Consider the following 13,356-nt stretch of genomic DNA (forward strand, 5'->3'; position numbering starts at 1 on the left):
CACCCCGGCTGGAGTGGCCCCTCAGGGGTCCCGGGGTCAGGTCCGGTCTGTGCTGGGTGTTCTTACGAGTCCTGTGAGGCTACTCCTGGCGCCGGGGCTTTTGCCTTAGCTGGCAGCAAGGGCGGGTGACTCTCCCGGGTTTTAGGCGCAGAAATTGGGGTGTGGAAGGCAGTGAAACCGACCAAAAGTCAAGCGATTTCGTGCCAGTGGGAACTGGAGCTTCCATTTCAGTCCGGTATCTGTCCCTGGGCGGGTGCGTTAGTTAATCTGTCGTTCAGAAAGCCGGAGATTGGTTTCCTGCTTTATTTTTAAACCTTTATATAGGCAGGCAACTCCAGGAGGGGGAAAGGAGTCAGTGCTCTTTAAGTTTAGTTTTGTTGGCTGTGATTTTTTTTTTCTAATGTCTGTCAGATCAAACGATTGTAGGATGTAGGTTTTTCTGATCTTCCCTCCCTTTTTATGGCCATGAAATTGCAATTCCCTTTATTTTCAGTGGGCTCGCAAAACCTCATATTTCTAAATGGTTTTAATATTGTAACAAAAGATATTATAGCAATACTTGTGTTAACAGAGTAAATACTTATTGAACTTGTAGGCTTGTGGGGTTATAGTGGAACTAATCAAAAGCAAGAAAATGGCTGGCAGAGCTGTGCTGTTGGCAGGACCTCCTGGAACTGGCAAGGTATTATTTTTCTTTTTTGATATGAAATAAAGTATTCCCGAATCTATTTTATTTGTTGTCAAAACCATTTTAAGGTAGTGGTTACGTAATGTTTTAATCTACTAGAATTTTTTTTTTCATCAATGTATTGACATGGTTTCCTCCTGTATATTTTGATTTTTGCCATGTCATCAACATTGGCAGTATCCAGTGGTGTGTTCAGGCATCACTAGTGTGAAACAGCCTCTTGTAAGTTACCAAACACACAGGTAATATGGTCTCTGAAGAAGAGTCTGAGAAGTTAATTTTATATTAAAAGCCTAAATAGTTTTTGCTTTTTTTTTTTCTGTGCTATTTAAGGCTTTTTTTGCATTTGTATCAGATGTAAGATTCAAATGCGTAGTATTGTTTCTTTAAAGTGTTATAAGTTTTTGATAAGAGTCACTTGAGATGTGTCTAAGTTTTTTTTGGGGGGGAGGAGGGTTGTTATAAGTCGGACAGAATAGTCTTAATGTTACATTGGTAGTTGATCTCTGGAAGGTGATATGCTGAGGAAAGTTAATTTTGTGCAGAAAGAATCCTTTGTTCGTTCACAGGAACTGATGTGTAGGTTTTGTTTTTGTTTATTTTTTTAAGACTGCTTTGGCTTTAGCTATTGCTCAGGAACTGGGAAGTAAAGTTCCTTTTTGTCCTATGGTTGGAAGTGAGGTCTATTCCACTGAGATCAAGAAAACAGAAGTTCTGATGGAAAACTTCCGACGTGCAATTGGTAAGTTTCAGAAGAACAAGAGAATTAAGTATTTGCATGATACTTACTTTGCTTTTTCCCAGTCATCTAAAAAGGAAAAACTTTTCAGTGATCACAGCAGCGTTCAGATTATTGTATGTTCTTATTTCAGTGCTGATCGTAATGTGGTGAATCTCTTCCACACTTAGTGGACACTGTCAGTAAGGTTTCATGTTTATAAACCATAATTTAATTGTTCTATTATGGTTTATTCTTCCCCAGAGTCTTTTCTCGTCCTCCAGGTTCATCTCCTGGTTTTACCTGTGATTCTGAATAAAGCTGAAAGGAAAATTATTTCTGTTTTAGTGATTTCACCCCAATAAGCAAAGAGTCTTAATTGGGGACTCCCAAACGGCAGCGTTAGCCTGACTTGGTATTGCAGTGAGCACAGAGAACATTCCATGCCAATAAAATAAATACTTTAACTTAATGGCTTCCTCACTTCTAGAGTGCTTTTACAAGCTTGATGTAGATTAGTCTTGGTATTCCAGTGAGCACAGAGAACATTCCAAATAAATACTTTAACTTAATGGCTTCCTCACTTCTAGAGTGCTTTTACAAGCTTGATGTAGATTAGTTAAATTGGCAACACAACCTCAACGAGTATCTAACATCTCTTCTGTGATCGCTGCTGACAGCTGCTAAATGCAGTTAGAAGTGGCCCTTGTCTGTGTGAGGACTGGCTAAAGGCAGCCTCGCTGATTCTAGGACTGAACATATTAACAGTTCATTTTCCTGGTTTCTGTACCATGTTTCACCTTGGACTTCAGCTAAGTATTTGGTGGCGGTAAGGTGAAGGAGTCTCTCGGTTCTACAATGAAACAAAAGTATTCCGTTGACTCTTACAAGAGAGCAACTCCTCGGAGTCTCTGGTCTTCTAGTTACCGTGAAACTGGCAGGGCCTGGGGGAGGGAAGCCAGGCACTCGGCAGTCTGCAAAATTTCCTTGATGTGATGAAGTTCCCTGTCAGAGATTTGGAAACCTGAACCAGCAGATGAAACTTACGCCATCTGTGTTGTCATTTCTAGAGACAGCTGTATTTTAACTCTCGGGGGTTTAACAGCCAGCTACATTGTTAGTTCCCTGCATTCCCTGAATGTCAATAGAGAGACACTTCTAAACAAATATTAGTGTTAATGAAAGATGGAACTTCTTTTATTCCTTCCTGTTGAATTCCATGTCACATTTTCATAGCACAACTTTTATTGAATATTTTTATCAGTATAAAAAACCCCTTTGAAATATTTTAAAGGACTAGTAACCACCATTTCTCGCAGTAGAACAATTTCCAGGAATGTTTTAGCTTCCCTACTTGGTAAATAAATAATTTACAAGGGCGCGTTTTTTAAAAAATGATTTTGTATGCACAGTGCAGTGTCACTGTGACAGGGTGCAAGAAATTCTTTAGCTCATATGTTGATCAGTACCTAAAGTATTCATTTAAATTTTTTTTGTATGATTCCTTGTTAGCAGGTTCTGTATACATCATTTATTGTTCATATTATGTATTTTACTTCCAGGGGATTTAGCTACCTCCATTTATAAAAATGATCAGAGGTGTTAACATAAATTTTTTACTTAATATTTTTTTCTTGAAAACAACAAAGTCTGACTGGTTTCGACCCGTCACTGTATGAGGAAACAGGAGTGACTGAGTTTACAGAATTTTTTATTGTTGAGAGTCTTTTAATAACAGACTTGACATAGTCTCATGGCCAACTACTGTTTGGGGCATAGGAGAGCATTTACAATATGTAAAAAATATAAAAAACGGAGTGGGAAATGAGAAGATGGTATTGTTGTTATGGGTTAACAAAAGCTTTAGCTGAGAGAGATTAATCCTGTATGAAGCTTATTAGCAGCTACAAGGATGATGACAGTAGCTAATGTTAGAGCTCAGTTGCAGTGAAAAATAACTGCTGGAATAGCCACTTAAATAGCATATCTGTTCTTGTGTCTCCAAATCCTAACTGCCAGTAAATCAAACAAGCACCATTTAACTGTGTAGGGCTATTGAACCAAAACGCGAAATAGCCCACAATGGCCTTCTTAGGCTCATCTCTGATTTGTAAAGTAAGAGGTGTCTCGTCTCTGCTTAAGTTTAGGAACTCTTTTGAGAATGAAGTTTGTAGTCAATAGAAGCACATTCATTTGAAAACAAAGGATAATCAGCAGCAAGTTCAAAGCATCAATTACCTGTGTTCCAGTCATGTTAATCTGTAAATATTTTCTATAGACACATCTATATGAGCACATTAGACTAGAGGCATGCTTTTGAAGCAAATCTCTAGGTTGTCCTTGCTGGCTTGGCTTTGGTTTGTGTTGTGGAACAGACTCTTGAGCGTGTGAGTTGGATTCTTTTCAGATGAAATTAAACTGGAAGATGCGCGTTAGCAGCATACCAAACGTACCCCAAACACAAATGGGTTTCCAGTCTTTCAGAGAAGAATAGAGCTTGTGCTGACAGTTTAAAAACAAAACAAAAAGGAAAAAACAAACCTGTGAATGTCCAGTTCTCCACAGCAGCAGTTTTACTGCACAGATTCCCATGTTGCTTCGCATCCCTTGCACATGTAGCTGATGTGATGCAGACTTTTCTAGGTCAGTTTTATAACTCAAAGGTTCATTAATTTTTTTGTCTGATGTTTTGACATACCTGAAAAAGATTTTTTTAAAATCACTGAAATTAAATGTATATAGAATTTTTTATGTAGTAATAAATAAGAGAAAGCAAACATTTCTTACCAGGAGATTATCGTGTTATCCACAATTAACCTGTTTCTCACATTTCAAATCCCAGTCTTAATTTGGGTCCAGTAGAGGGAGACAGACTCACATTTGTCAGTAGTCCCCTATCAGCAGCTTGAGATTACTGGTGAAGCGTCTGATCTCTTTGAAAGCAAAATGAAAAGTTATGGAACAAGGAAAGTTTTATAAAGTCCTAATAGCCTCAGACTGGGCAGGATGACTTCCTTATATCTTGTTACAGCCCATTCATTATTTTCGGTATGGCATGTGTGTCTCATAAAATACTTTACAGAGTCTCTTCAGATGTGGGTTCTTTGAACTTTTATGTATTTAGGACGCCTGCATATTTGTAGTGGTGGTGGTGATGATAGTGGTTTTTTCTTTGGAACAGTCTAACCATAAAACTCTTCAGGCAGCTCTGTATTATTCATCCATTTAAAATAACTTCGTTAATTACAATAGTTGTGACTAGAAAATGCCCAGATACTATGATGATTGCTCGGCTGTCTGAAAAACAACAAAGCAAGGATGTCATTGTTAGATATTTTGAAATAGTTTTAAATTTGGATTATAGCACTTCCTGCTAAATTTTCTCTAGCTCACCTTTTGCTATTAAACTGAAATATATTTTAGATTATACATTAACCTTTTCTTAATTTTGTGAGGTTCTAACACAATACCTGTTAATCAATTTATGTTAATTTCAACTCAGTTGCTAGAATGTAACTTTTTTTATGAAGTTGCTTTTTTCTCCTTTCTTTCTTTACTTTGCAGGGCTTTTCTGATGGTCCAAAAGTGGTATAAAACTTGCAGTTACATTAGTGTCACTAGTTTCAGAAGATGATCTGTTTCTCTGACTTTAGCATAGGCTAACAAATCAAGCAAACCCCCTCTTTGTAGGAGGGAAAACAGAAAGGATACTGACATTTGCTTCAAGAACTAATAATAAGGAACAGAAGAAAATAATTTCTTGAGTTTAATAAACTGCTTTGCAGGTTAGAACTTGGGCTGAACTTTTGTTCTGATGACTCAGGATGGAGATTCTCATGTAATATTGAAGAAGAGAACAATAATTAGTCTTTCTACTTTCATAAGTAAAAAATTACCATTAAATGTAATATAACCTGATAATATGTTACATTCTGTTGCAGTAGTGCAGCAGACTCCTGAGTGTATAAGGCCATTGGCTGGTGTACTGAAACTATGCTAAACTATCTCTTGCAGGGCTGAGGATTAAAGAGACCAAGGAGGTTTACGAAGGAGAAGTCACAGAACTAACTCCATGCGAGACTGAAAATCCTATGGGTGGGTATGGCAAAACCATCAGCCACGTAATTATAGGACTCAAAACTGCAAAGGGAACCAAACAGTTGAAGGTATGTATGGTAGAGTCTCAAACTTAAGAATTTTAGGTCTGCATCTTCTATTTTTAGGACTTATTTCCATTTCAAGCTCTTGATCCCCATCTTCTGTAGAGTGGGGATGTGAGGAGGCTGTTTTCTTTTGCTAGACAATTTAAACGTACATGCTCAGAAGTAGGATAATCTGCGTTATGTAGAATATTTAGATGGTAGTCTTGTCTCCTACTAGTTGAAATTGGGGATAAACCCATCTCTCAGTTAGCAGCCCCTGTTATTTTTCTGGTTGTCAGCACACACTTGTTTGTCTTCAACAAGTTAAAGATGTGTTTAAGCAGGAAGAGATCCTGATGCAGTTTTGCAGCATTACTAGTACCACAGAAAAATGGGCTGAATTTGGAATCTGAACTATGATCTGTCTCAGTCTGTGATACCCTCACTCTGACCCTGGCTATAAATTCATGTTCACGATAACAAACATACAAGAAAGGTCTTGTTTGGTTTTGTTTTCCTGATTCTCAAATGAATTTTTGAGGATGGTTGTGGGAAATCTTGCCTGCTTCAGTATAAATTGTTCTTTCTGTCACATCCCTTCTTTCTACATGAGGAGATATGCTCCAGTGACTATTTGATAGAGAACTGGAAATTGAGCTGGTTTGTTGCCAGCTCAGACCCACTTTCCCTTTGTTTTCTTGTACAAGTCTCTGTCCATGTTGTTCAATTTCCCTGTCAGTCAGAGTACCAGAGAACTGAAAGCTGTCTCTGTTGTTAAATATCATCTTGCACTTGTTCACTCAGAAAACAAGAAAATGCAGAGCAAAAGTGAATAAACATGTACTGAGAGAAACAAAAGCATCTAACATATTCCATATCCACTCTCATCACGCAGCTCCACAGAGGATAAAGACTCAAGAAATCAAGTAGCATGATTAAATGCCATAGCCAGATTTTTTATAAAAGTTTTGCTAGAAAGCAAGAGAAGTGCTGCTTCCGAGGTATAAATATATTGTCACATTACATAAAGGCGTATTTTGTGATAGTAACCGGTATCATTATGTTTCTTGCACTTACTGTCACTTCCTTCAGGCAGCAGATTTTTTTGGTAAGAAAGTAAGTTCTGTGCATCTTCTCTCAGATTTATTCTCTATCACTACTCCAAGAGTTACAGCTTTATAAAATCGTAGAGGTATTGTTGGGGGGAGTTGCAGTTTAATTTTGTCTGGTGGGAGCGAGCTTTAGACTGAATTTCTTTTCCTTGATTACCATAACAATGTGGAACTGTTTTGGCCAAGTGTGATGTTTGCTTGTCTCCAGCTGGACCCAAGCATATTCGAAAGCTTGCAGAAGGAGCGAGTGGAAACTGGTGACGTTATTTATATTGAAGCAAACAGTGGAGCCGTCAAGGTAAAAGTTCTGCACTTTTATGCAGGTGTATGTATTCTTGCAGACCTTTCTCTGCCTTTGTCAGAAGGCTCTCTGATTTATTAACCTTAACTGACGTGAAATGGTTACATGAAACTTTTAAGAGAGCCCAGTGTTTTCCTTATCTGGAGAGAAAATTCTCTCTGGCTCTGAAAGAACATGGTCATCTGGTTCACAATTAAGGTCATCTGGCAAGGAAGTTATCACTGATGCTGTCTGGGTGAGTTTTCTTTTCTATAAACTGAGACATCTTTAAAGGAAGAGGGAAGAAACCAAGCAACTTTAGTCATTTTCAGGCTGACATGTGCAGTGTATTTAATCTTTCTTTTATCGCTCTGGTATTTTCTCCACAAGATATATACATGTAGAAGGGAATACTGCATTAGTTAGCATTCTTTTCATATCTGATGTAGAAAGTAGTGTACAGCGATACTTGCTGTTTAATGGATGAGCATAATATTTTGTATCATATAATAAATCACCCACCTACAAAGGAGTCTTGAACAGTTCTCCCAATCTCTAGTTAATCTGCTGGATTTGTCCTTTAGCAAGAATTTCATACAGTTAAAAGAAGGGGAGAGAGGAGTGGAATATTCTTACTACTGAAAATATCAGGTGTTTTTCAACAGTTTTTGAGCTTTGATCCATAGATAGGGTATGCCTGTTGCTAAGCAGGGAGTGGGATGTCTGAATTGTCAGCTGAAGCTTGTCGGGACCGGAATTGTGAACTAAACCCTTTATCTTTGTCAAGTTCATGTCACTCAAGGTTTTGGCACTGAAACTAATTCTATACCTGGGTTTCTCTTCTTTTCCTCAGAGGCAAGGCAGGTGTGATATCTATGCTACGGAATTTGACCTTGAAGCTGAGGAGTATGTTCCCTTGCCAAAGGGTGATGTGCACAAGAAAAAGGAAATTATTCAGGATGTCACCCTGCACGACTTGGATGTGGCCAATGCTCGACCTCAGGTACCTGACTCCACAGATGAAGTCTTTACAGAAAAATTATTTGACATAGATGTGATAGTTACTGGAATAATCAAGGAGATGTGGAAAGTTGAGCTGACCTGAATCACCCTCAAAGATGCCACTATAGGAGAAGCAGTGGGTGTTACACCTTGAAGGCCAGCCTGCCTCTCCTCTCTTCAGGGAGCTCATGCTGCAGTGGGCTGCCTCAGCAGCCCCGCCATACAGGTTAAAGAGGCAGTCACTAGGTTAGGATTCATGCGCCTAGTCATGGCATATTTGCCCGATTACACTTCCTGACGCTATGGAGAAGAGCCTTACAGCCATAGCAGAGCTTCCACATGGGTATTTGGGATCCACTGCTTCACAGTTAATGCATAATCTAGACCCAGCTCTCTCCTTCCCACCACCACTGTGCCCAATCACCTGCAGAAAAAGAGCAGTGTGGGCTGCTCCTCTTGACCAGGAAAAGAGATGATAACTTTCTTTCCAGAAGGAAAGTTAACTGCAGGAAACAACTTCTTTAACAAATTTGTGATTTCTAAAATTCTCATGGTATACGTTCACTATGAGACCTCATAGCTGATCTGTAATTTTGTTTTCCTAGGGTGGGCAAGACATCCTTTCTATGATGGGACAATTGATGAAGCCTAAGAAAACTGAAATTACTGGTATGAATCCTGTATGGTATTTTTAGACCAACATAACCTATATGTTTTCCAGTTAGAAAAAGATTAAAAATAGGCTTATTCATGCAGCACCTCTAAATGAATGCCTATATAATATTTATTCAGAAATATTTAGATTTCAAAAAGCAGCGATACAGCTGCTAGAATTGCAGTGGCTGGAAACAGTACAATATGTTGTTGGTTCACACATATAGTGATAAAATATATACTGTACATATCTTCCTGAGAAAGAGGTTCTAATGCTAGTGCCATCCCCCTTTCTCAAAACGCTCCTGCCAGAGAGTGCGAGGTTCACAATTTGACAAAGAGCCAAAATGAACAACAACAACAAAATCTGAAGAACATTGTTAAGTTGCATGCTTATGTGAAGCAACCATACTGAATTTCTGTGGAGCAGAAAAATGGCTTTAAAAACTCTAACCTTGGTCTGGTCTAGACACCCCTACAGCAGCTGTCTGTTGACTTGATACTTTAAATGCACTGCTGCTCTTCCTACTTACAGAACACGGGAGAAAAAAAAGATCTGCAGAAAGATCTATTTTCCTTTTTGCTTTGAAAGAAATGATGTTTCAGTAAGTGACTATCTAAATTTAGATCAAAGTCTGTTTCAATACCCAACTTGAATGGAGGTCTTTTGAAGTATTTAGTCTGTTCCAGAGGTCACTTTGCTTGTTCTGATGTCGGATTTATCAACGTAACATCTTGCGTGGCTTTGAGATCCATATGTTCACAGAAATTTATATAGCCCTATTTTTTTTGTTTGTTTAACACTACTTCTTTACTGAAATACAATAGCAATATTTTATTCTTTCAGTGATGTTCTTTTCAGCCATACTTGGAAACTTTAAGTTTCATATTTTAAACTGAGTTCTGACTGACTTCCCCCCTGCCAAACTCTTCCAAAAAATCATAGTTTTCCCAGGCCATGTGAGGGGACAAACTACCCCATTTAAGTGTGAGAAGTTCAGTTTAGAAATATTTTGTTGCACAAAATTTTTGTCTCCCCAATACAGGACTGAATGCCACAGATTTTTAATGTCTCAGAGATTTTCCCTGTGGCAGCAAGATACCAAACCATGAAGAAATTCAAGGAGACTTTCACTTGCTTTAAGCCTTTCATACAGACCTATAGTTCACTAGCAGAACAACTAACAGTTTCTTTTTGTTCTCAGACAAACTTCGAGGAGAGATAAATAAGGTGGTAAATAAATACATCGATCAAGGCATCGCAGAGCTGGTCCCAGGGGTACTCTTTGTAGATGAGGTTCACATGCTGGATATTGAATGTTTCACATACCTGCACCGAGCACTGGAATCTTCTATTTCCCCCATTGTTATCTTTGCTTCCAACCGAGGAAACTGCGTTATCAGGTATGATGTCTGAACTTGAATTTTCCAGTTTGCATTGGTCCATAAACCTGGGAATAAGCTGTATCAGCAGTTATAATCTTTTAAAGCCTTTGTCTCCAATACTGATATCTGTGATGTTCCCTGGGTTACAAGCTCCATCGGGGCTCAAGAACTGCTTGTGAGCTTCATGATGGGACAAGCATTTAATGCCAGGCCGACTGAGTTGAAGCAGAATGGAATTCCTCCTTTTATTTCCACTGACACATTTCTCTTTCTCTAACAGCTTCTGAATTGTCTTGTTTCCTGGGTGATCTGTAACAATTACCTTTCTCATTCGATACCTCAACACATCTCTTGCTTGCACATTAGGGACATCAAAAGCACGGGGGCTACAAACCTTTGATATCATAGTTTCCTGCTTCTTCTGGATCATTTTGCTGTTTGCTGTCCTCATTGCATCAGACTTAGCTTCCAGTTCTTACTGTTAAACTCTCACAGTTCAGCCTCTCACAACCCTTCATTATTTCCTACTATGGTGGTTTGGCTTTTTGTGATTCTTTAGTCTTGCCAGCTGACTTGTTTTTCATCTCCACTCCAGTACGTGCCTCCACTTCAATATTTTGCACCCACGCAATGCGTTCTTTGCATGTTCAGTAAAAGCGCTCTCCTCTTTCAGATTCTTCCCTAAGTTCTCCTGCTAATTTGTGGTCTAGGTCTAATTATGTCTAAACAAGCTGTCATTAGCAAAGATTGCTACTCTTTAAATTGATTTAATTCAGCTGTGTGACCAGCTATTCCATTCCCTCCTAGCAGCTCATCTGGTATTAATATTTCCCTGTTTGCGTGGCTTAGAAGTGAAGGTGATAAGCCCTTCAAAAATGTTTCAGGTGGACATTGCAGTGCTCTCTTTGCGAAGGCATAAAACGGCTGTCTTGTAAAAGGAGAGCAAATAGAGATCTGTCAGCATGGATTCACTGCAGAGCTTGTTATGAAAAAACTCTGAGAAAGGAAGACTTCCATGTAATACTTATATCTAAAGTTGGTAGATTAAGTCCTTAAAAGCAAGGTCTTAAGTGTATACTACTGTCTCAAGTAGTGAGCCATGCTCTGACTTGTCTGCTGATGGCTCTTAAAAGGATCAGGGGAAGATTAATTGTACAGCATAGTTGATTCTGTGACCTTATAAGAGAAGCAATCGCTTCAGAAGAGAGAACACCATCTACTCAAGAGTAGAGCAGACATTTGCAGGGCATTTTAATTCATTTCCCACAAAGGACCATGGCCAAATCTGCAGTACCTAAATACTAGCACCGAGCTTGGAAATGTAGTTCTCTACCAGCACTTTACTGTTTTTACCTGCAATCTCTATAGATCTCATGAAATCTGGGTATCTTTCACTCTTTACTTCACAGCAAGTTGTCTTGAAACACCAAGCGTAGATGCTTCTGCAGCCTTTGCTGTTGGGTGTTGTACATCAAACCAATGAAATGGTTGGGGGGTCTAGATCCCACTCTATCCTTCATGCACAGACCTCCACTTCTCAATTTGCTGGATTGCAAGCATGGAATGTAAACCACTGGAGGGACTGGGGCAAGGATTGAACAGCATAATGGCTTGCTCAGCAAGAGAGGATGTTCTCTAAATGGATGATAGCGTAGATAATTTCTATTTACACTGCTAAACAACATAGTAAGAATGATTTGTTCCTTGCTGGAAGATACCTTGGCACATTAGTTAAGACTGTATTTTAAGATACAGTGCAAGAAAGCACGAAGGAAAGCACCACCTCTAACTATTTGAGTGGCATGTTTAAGAGCTCCAGAAATAGTATTTGTTTCCCTCAGGCTGTCCAGTGTGAACTTCAAACTAGAACGTTTCCTGTCTATATCTAGGGAGTGTGTCTCTGTGGGAAGACACACAAATTCTAAATTAGATACATAGCCACTTACTACTGATTTTAGTCAAATCAGTGTACTGAACTCAGAGTAGTATCTGACCTTTCTGTTTGGTTTCTCCTTTAGAGGCACAGAGGATGTCGTGTCTCCTCATGGAATACCACTGGACCTGCTGGATAGAGTAATGATTATCCGAACCATGCTGTATACACCCCAAGAAATGAAGCAGGTATGCCCAGGTTCTAGTCTCTTGGGATGACTGCTGTGTTTCTGTGTATTCTGTTACTACAGAGCTGCTTGTTGCTTTGTGGTCACCAGGGTTTGTGCCAGAAAGCTTACCACTTCCTAAATGCGTGCTGCTTTAGTAACAATTTACAATAAGCTGGGTAAAATCGCACAGGCAATTTCTTTGTCTGATTTCCACCCACTGATGAGTTGGATTGGTAAGCATATCTAGAGCTGAAAATTACATTTGTACTAATGGTTACCTGACCTTACCTCTTGCATAGACACGCTTTCCATAGAGTTTGCAGGTTCTAGCAGGGAGTGCTTCTTCAGTTGGCATCAGATGAAGCGTCACATCTCGGTACCTTTGGTCCCAGACCTCAGGCTGTTCCTCCACGTAAGAGAGGGACTGAGGAATGAACTTCATGCACGGCATTTTTGCCTGCGTGCCCTGTACTAGAGCTTTAACCTGCTTGTCTCCTGAAACTGGGAGGATTTTCAGGCTCCTAGTCAAGTTTGGAAATGTAAGCACAGTAAGTGTTGCAGAGATATGCTTCTGAATGCCTGAAACTTTTCCTGTGGGGCCATCACAACCTCTCGTGTATCGATTATAAGGCTTGGGTGCCATTATGATGCGCCGTGTCAAAGATCCCCCTCATTAGCGTCTCAATGCTGGGAAGTGACACAATGCAGAAGACATTAGGGTTTATCGTGTCAATTCTTTGTATTATTTAAGAGATAGTGTCAATGGAGGAGAGGGTTGTCACCAGATAATAGTCTCCTGCTGCTGGATAAGTGCCAAGGTGAAGCCGAGGCATTTATCGAATATAACCGTAGAGGCAAAGCTTCTCATTTCACTTGGTTTGAGGAGCTGTTCACATACCGCTGCTGCGAGCCATTCTTGGGATGATTTTTTGTACCTAAAAGGACACTTTAAAGCATTATGGTATGGATTACAGTAGAAGCAGCCTGGTGATTTAGTGATATTATTATGTTTTGTCTGTAGGCAAAGCAAATTTTAAAGTGTGACTTTTGCTCAGTCTGGAGATGTTAAAGACTGTTGTCTGGACCTCCCTGTACTGAATGTGAATTTTGTGTAGTTAGGGTAATAGGAGTCTGTACTCCCCATTCCCTTTTGCTAAGATCTCTGTGCTGTATTGTCATGCAGACAATACACCTGACAGAGCTCATTTCTGAAGCATTGATTTTCAGAAGAGCAGGGTAAGTGCTGCGATTTCCACCCTCCCCAGGGGTGAG

At 39.4% G+C, this 13,356-nt stretch overlaps 1 protein-coding gene across 1 annotated transcript in view; it reads left to right on the top strand.

Moving 5' to 3' along the window:
- Nucleotides 1-595: 595 nt before the first annotated feature.
- Nucleotides 596-13,356, top strand: part of RUVBL1 (RuvB-like AAA ATPase 1) — a gene marked incomplete at its 5' end in the record, with an annotated part of 15,622 nt that continues 2,861 nt past the window's right edge. The window contains 8 exons of the mRNA XM_010087293.1: nt 596-682; nt 1,298-1,430; nt 5,421-5,572; nt 6,869-6,958; nt 7,794-7,943; nt 8,548-8,611; nt 9,802-10,000; nt 12,001-12,103. Coding sequence (XP_010085595.1) covers nt 596-682; nt 1,298-1,430; nt 5,421-5,572; nt 6,869-6,958; nt 7,794-7,943; nt 8,548-8,611; nt 9,802-10,000; nt 12,001-12,103 — 978 coding nt within the window. The remainder of the gene's footprint in view (nt 683-1,297; nt 1,431-5,420; nt 5,573-6,868; nt 6,959-7,793; nt 7,944-8,547; nt 8,612-9,801; nt 10,001-12,000; nt 12,104-13,356) is intronic.

The sequence above is a fragment of the Pterocles gutturalis genome, unplaced genomic scaffold (assembly GCF_000699245.1).
Source record: "Pterocles gutturalis isolate BGI_N339 unplaced genomic scaffold, ASM69924v1 scaffold4846, whole genome shotgun sequence".
Lineage (NCBI taxonomy): Eukaryota > Metazoa > Chordata > Aves > Pterocliformes > Pteroclidae > Pterocles > Pterocles gutturalis.